The sequence below is a fragment of the Dreissena polymorpha genome, chromosome 4 (assembly GCF_020536995.1).
Source record: "Dreissena polymorpha isolate Duluth1 chromosome 4, UMN_Dpol_1.0, whole genome shotgun sequence".
NCBI lineage: Eukaryota > Metazoa > Mollusca > Bivalvia > Myida > Dreissenidae > Dreissena > Dreissena polymorpha.
In genome coordinates, this window is record NC_068358.1 from 23,230,159 (window position 1) to 23,236,863 (window position 6,705).

The following is a 6,705-nucleotide window of genomic DNA, read 5'->3' on the forward strand; positions in this document are numbered from 1 at the left end:
TTTGTATATGCATACTTTTTCAGAAATGTGATGTTGTATCTAACATTCAACCCTTTATTTGTTGCACATTTTAACCGACTGAAGGTTCAATTGAAATACTTGGCAGTAATCAAACGCATACGTAGGAATTCAAGGCAAACGGGCATCGAACTCTAAATCTCAAAAGTCTTCTGAGCAAGACACACACTGTCATCTGATTCATTACGTAGTGACTGGTTACATGTTGTTGTTTGTGTCTTAATAAACTATTCATCTGTATAATTTATGAAGCCGTTGTCTTTTTTAATCGTGTTCTATGCGATACATAATCATAAAATGTGCGCGTTTTTATATGTCGAATGACATAGAGAAGCTTTTTAAAAGATGCTTGGATCATATAAATCAAATTTGTCTCCAAATACATAACATGTTTAAATCAACGTTGCTTATACACGGCTAATAAACTATTGTTTGTTCAAATGTATCGTATTATAACATAGTGCCAGTTACGCGGTCTTGGTAGTTTTAAGACTATACTTACGGGGTCAATATAAAAAACTGGGTTTGTATACAACCCCGCGTTCTGTTCTAAGAACCTTAAATTACTATGTAGGGGGTGGGGGGTGGGGGGGGGGGGCTAGGGGAGGTAATGCAATCAAATTTCACAATAAGGTCTTAAATAAAAAATCACAATCACGTTTTAAATTGAAATCGTAAATACATCGCAATTAATTTCGCAAAGTATTTTCTTGTAAAAGACGTAAAATAATGACGTATATATATAATAATAATATATTGTGTATCCCTATGTACCTTAATGCGTGTTTATATGGGATAAAAGGGTATGTAGATACATGTATTTAAGGTGGGAACCCTATATCCTATTTCTAAACATTGGCAGCGATGTTTTTCAAGCAAATGTAACCATTTTTCGAACTCATCCAAGATATCATTGAGACCAATCTTCTGACCAAAGTACATGAAGATTGGATAATAAATGTGGCCTCTAGAATGTTAACAAGGTTTTACTAAAGCCATATATAGCCATATTAGGAAAAATGACCCGCCCCTAATGGCCATGGTTTTAAAGCAACCCAAACCATGTTGAACTCATCCAAGATATCATTGGGACAAATCTTCTGACCAAGGTTCAAGAAGATCGGGAAATAAATGTGACCTCTAGAGTCTTAACAAGGTTTAACTAAAGCCATATAAGGAAAAATGCCCCGCCCCCGTGGCGGCCATGTTTTGTTAATCAACGGGCATCATTGTTGTTCTCGTCCAAGATATTATTTGGATGAATCTTCTTACCGAGTTTCATGAAGATCGGACTATAAATGTGGCCTCTAGAGTGTTAACATTTTACTATAGCCATATATAGCCATATAAGGAAAAATGCCCTGTCCCTTGGCAGCCATGTTTGCCAAGCAAACGTAGCCATTTTCGAACTCATCCAACATATCATTGGGAAAATCTTCTGACCAAGTTTCATGAAGATGGGAATATAAATGTGGCCTCTAGAGTGTTAACAAGGTTTTACTAAAGCCATATAAGGAAAACTGCCGCGCCGCTGGCGACCATATTTTTCAACCAACCGGCATCATTTTTGAACTCGATCAAGATATTATTGAGATGAATCCTCTTTCACCAAGTTTCATGAAGATCGGACAATAAATATGGCCTCTAGAGTTTTAACAAGATTTAACTATAGCCATATTTAGCCCTTTAATGAAAAATGCCTCGCCCCTTGGCAGCCATGCTTTTTCACGCAAACATAACCATTTTCGAACTCATCCAAGATATCATTGAGACCAGTCTTTAGACCAATTTTCATGAAGATTGGACAATCAATGTGGCCTCTAGAGTGTTAACAAGGCAAATGTTGACGCCGCACAACGGACGACGGACGATGGACAAAAGGCGATTACAAAAGCTCACCATGAGTACGTTGTGCTCAGGTGAGCTTTAACGTGTACATTAAAACTTCTAATACATGCGTTTTTTTCCACTTTTCTGAATATACGAACGCATCATTTAAAAATACTTTGAGATACAATTCTACAGGAAAATCTTTATAACGTACATTTATCAAAGAAATGAATATTTGGATATACAATTATTGTTCTACCCGTCAGCCGGTGCTGTGTTTGGACCCTGTGCCGAGCTCAGCTCCTGTCCGGATGATCCTAATGCGATATGCATGGATGGCATGTGCATGTGCCGTGCTGGATTTGCTAAAGTGGGGTCCCGCTGTGTTCGAGGTCAGTATTCAGAAGGTTTATGTTTTTGGCTTCTAAGACCATTATAATGAATATCATGTTCTAGTATAAACGATTGTATGATCAATCCTTTGTGATGTGTACGTGTACATTCAATCTTATACACTAAAACACAATTTTATAATCACCAGTAGTGAAGCTTTGCATTAGTTTAATAAATTATTGACATTTTTTTGCAATTTTTCGTTGTAAAACGTTGTCTTAAGGATCCGATATGTTTCAAATATGTGGTATATATAACTGGTCCTATATTGTTAACGTTATGTTCATAGGAGTTTTCTCATGCAGATGCAACTGACAATTTACAATATTTATATTCAAAATGGTACAACTTCCTATTCAAACAAAACGTTTCATTACTCAAACATAGGGCGTATGAAGAAAAAAAATATCAGCAGAGAATTTAGTATCCTCTATTTCAAAGTCATCACTATGGTATAATTGATAATGATGCTGCGTTTTTGGGGGAATGCACAGACCTAGAGTTGTATTGTCAAAGCCGCTTCTAAAACAATACCATAATTATTATAATATTGATAAATACGGTGTCGGATGTAATTCAAAGCGCCTGTCTTTTGTTGTATGGTCAAAGCCGCTTTTCAAAGTCTACATATGTGATTATTAATGATGTTGTGTCGAGTGTTATTTATTGACTTTGTGAACAATTGTATGGTCAAAAGTCGATTTTCAAATGCTACACCACGTGATCACTTATTTATGACGGTGAATCAAGCGTGATTCACTCATCTTTTCTACAGTTGTATTGTGAGCGCCGCTTTTCAAATCTTAAACTATGTAAGAACTTCTTTATTATACGGCGTGTGAAGTGTGATGCAATGGCCTTGTTCACAGTTGAATGGTCAAAGCCGCAACACAAAACCAACACTTTGTAATAATTATGAAAAGGTGTGTCGAAAGAGTTGCGCGGATTTTTCACCAGTTATAAAGCAAAACAAGCTTTTCAAAACCATCACTACGTATACAATTATATTTTAGTAAATTTCTACGAAACATAACGTTAAGATGCATTTTTGCTAAGGTACATGGGTATTAAGAATACTTGTTTCATGTGGGGAAATAGGAAAAAAAACAATGTAAAAATCTTTCAGACGGTAAAGACGGTGGAGTTTGTGTGGGCGACACCTGCCCAAATGACGTCAACGCTCAATGCAACAACAAGATGTGCGTGTGCAGAACTGGCTACAGCAGAATTGGGGGGATTTGCAGAGCAAGTAATGGTCAATTTCTTACTCGTTTGTGTATATCATGCACTCGTATCTCGTTGAATACTTGCCCATATGGGACATGGTGATTTAATCAACATATTATTCAACATTCCTCGCACGAGAATGAAATAAAGATAAAATCTTGCATAATTTAAATGCGATATTAAAAATTAAATTCAGTCGCCATGCAAATAGCTGTACTTCGTTATGTCGTCTTTTCTCTGATGTAATTTTAGTGGTCGAAAATTGGATAATTTTGAGATCGCACGTAATTGACATGACGCCGCCTGTCAAGCAAGTTCTTATCTAATTATGTTGAGTTTGGTCATAAGATTCTTAGGATATTGCATCGTGTTTTCATAACCTCGAAATTTCGCTCATTTGCCCTTTTTACAGAAGATAGCGCGGGAAATCGAAATTCTGATGCGATATCATGCCAACTTATCTCGTAATGTTCTGGTTTCATTCAATATACCAGTGTCTTGCAGTATAAAATGTCTTGCTTAAACAATTATAATCGTCAATCATATGTTAAAACGTTTACCGATTTAAAGGCTATTTTGTGATAGGTTTCCTCGTATGGTTAAATTGTTGTAGTTGGCTCGGTCGGAGCCGAATGTGAAACCGGCGACAAATGTTCCTTGGACATCAACGCCCAATGCGTGCTCTCATTATGCCAATGTCGATCTGGCTTCACAAGTGTCGCCGGAATGTGCCTACAAGGTGAGTTATAGTGTAAAGATCAATATTGATGTCAAATATAAAAACAAGATGAAAGACCAGCACCATCATTATTTAAACGGTGATACGAGATCTTCATGTTATGGCACTGTTTTTCATAAATGTAACAATAACTGTCTATGCATGAAGTTTTATTTGATTTCTACGAAACATTTCGATTTATTGCATTTTAACAGGACAAACGAGTGTAAGAATACCGTTTTTACGTTGAGAAGTGGTTAATCAAATATAATGTACACCTTTTAGACGGTAGGGTCGGTGGAGTGTGTGTGAACAACGCCTGCCCATATGACGTCAACGCGCAATGCAACAATAAGATATGCGTGTGCAGAATTGGCTACAGCAGAATCGGGGGGATTTGCAGAGCAAGTAATGCACTATTTTTATCTTTTGTTAATCCCACAGTCGTATCTCGTTGATAACTTTCCATTTGGGACATAATCGTTTTATTAACAAATTATTCAAAATTCCTCGCACGAGAACAAAATAAAGATGCAATCTTGCGTTGAATTCAGCCGCCTTTAAAATAGCTTTACTTTGTTGTGTCGTCTTTTCTTTGATGTAATTTTACTGGTCGAAAATGTGATAATACAATTCCAAGTTATTTTGCATCGTGTTTTCATAACCTCTATATTTCGCTCATTTGTCCTTTTTCTTGAAAGAGAGCGCGGGAAACTAAAAATATGTTTCGAGATCATGCCAACTAGTGTTGTAATGGTTTGGCTTCCTTCAATATAACAGTTATAAAATGTGTTGGTTATACAATTATAATCGTCAATCATATGTTAAAACGTTTACCGATTTAAAGGCTATTTTGTGATAGGTTTCCTCGTATGGTTAAATTGTTGTAGTTGGCTCGGTCGGAGCCGAATGTGAAGCCGGCGACAAATGTTCCTTGGACATCAACGCCCAATGCGTGCTCTCATTATGCCAATGTCGATCTGGCTTCACAAGTGTCGCCGGAATGTGCGTTCAAGGTTAGTTATAGTATGACATATACGTTTATATAATATGCAAAGATCAATATTGATGCCAAATATTAAAAAAAAGATGAAAACTAACACCATCATTATTTAAACGGTGGTACAAGATCTTTAGGTTGGGGCACTGTATTTTATAAATGTTACAATAACTGTTTATGCGTATAGTTTTGTTTGATTTCTAAGAAACATTTCTATTAATTGAGTTTATCGGATAAATGAGTATTAAACATATCGTTTTTACGTTTACAAGTGTTTAAAACAATACTTTGTTAACCTTTAAGACGGACGGTTCGATGGAGTGTGCGTGAACAACGCCTGCCCAAATGACGTCAACACTCAATGCAACAATAAGATATGCGTGTGCAGAACTGGCTTCAGCAGAATTGGGGGGATATGCAGAGCAAGTAATGCACCATTACTTTATATTTTGTGTAAAACATATCTTTGATTAGTTGAACACTTCACCCATCTGGACCTAATAATTTTATAAAAGTGAAGACTTGAGCAAAATTTGATTATAATTAGCTTGAACCGCGAAAGGGCACACTATCATGACATAGAATATTTCTTTAAATATATGTAAAACTTTCCAACAGACGGCCAGCAAAATGGTATGTGTTCGAAATAAACCTACACTATTACAACATTTTCCAGACGGTGCCGCTGGTGGCGTCTGCATCAATAACATGTGTCCAGCTGACAGAGGCGCCGTCTGCTTAAACAACTGGTGTGTCTGCAGATGGGGCCAGAACGCTTACAACGGCTTTTGTCGCCGGATCCGACCCCGCCCTCACCAACACCGCAATAAAAAATAGCATTTGCTAATATTGTCAAGCAGATGGTGAAAAAGTTAAATAAGCACATCTGCAACAACACATATAACATTATACAAGCGCTGAACAAAGTGTTTTTTCAATTCTATATAACTATTTGTTTTGAAATAAAGGGATTTGGAATTCATAAATTTAAATGAAGTGGTCTTTTATGCCTCTGAAATTTGCGAACACCAGAAAGTTTTCTTATTTTAGATCATATCAATAAAAAAAAATATATAAAAAAAGGAAAAAAATGAAATAAACAAAAGTAACGTGTTTTACTGATTATTTTATTTTATATCATTCTTAAGCATTCCTATTTACATTTATTTGTCATTTTGAATTCGTACTTAACTATTTCACCTAACATCTACATGTGTAAATAACATTGTTTGTCATGTAAGATCAAGGCAATTTTAGATCATATCAATCATAAAAAAAGAAATATATATATATATAAAAAAAGGAAAAAAAATTAACAAAAGTAACGTGTTTTACTGATTATTTTATTTTATATCATTCTTAAGCATTCCTATTTACATTTATTTGTCATTTTGAATTCGTACTTAACTATTTCACCTAACATCTACATGTGTAAATAACATTGTTTGTCACGTAAGATCAAGGCAATTTTAGATCATATCAATCTTAAAAAAAATAAAAATATATATATATATAAAAA

At 35.4% G+C, this 6,705-nt stretch overlaps 1 protein-coding gene across 1 annotated transcript in view; it reads left to right on the plus strand.

The window, feature by feature from the left end:
• Positions 1-3,824, plus strand: part of LOC127878278 (prion-like-(Q/N-rich) domain-bearing protein 25) — a 13,735-nt gene extending 9,911 nt beyond the window's left edge. The window contains exons 6-8 of the mRNA XM_052424797.1: positions 2,115-2,240; positions 3,368-3,490; positions 3,817-3,824. Coding sequence (XP_052280757.1) covers positions 2,115-2,240; positions 3,368-3,490; positions 3,817-3,824 — 257 coding nt within the window. The remainder of the gene's footprint in view (positions 1-2,114; positions 2,241-3,367; positions 3,491-3,816) is intronic.
• The last annotated feature ends 2,881 nt before the right edge of the window (positions 3,825-6,705 follow it).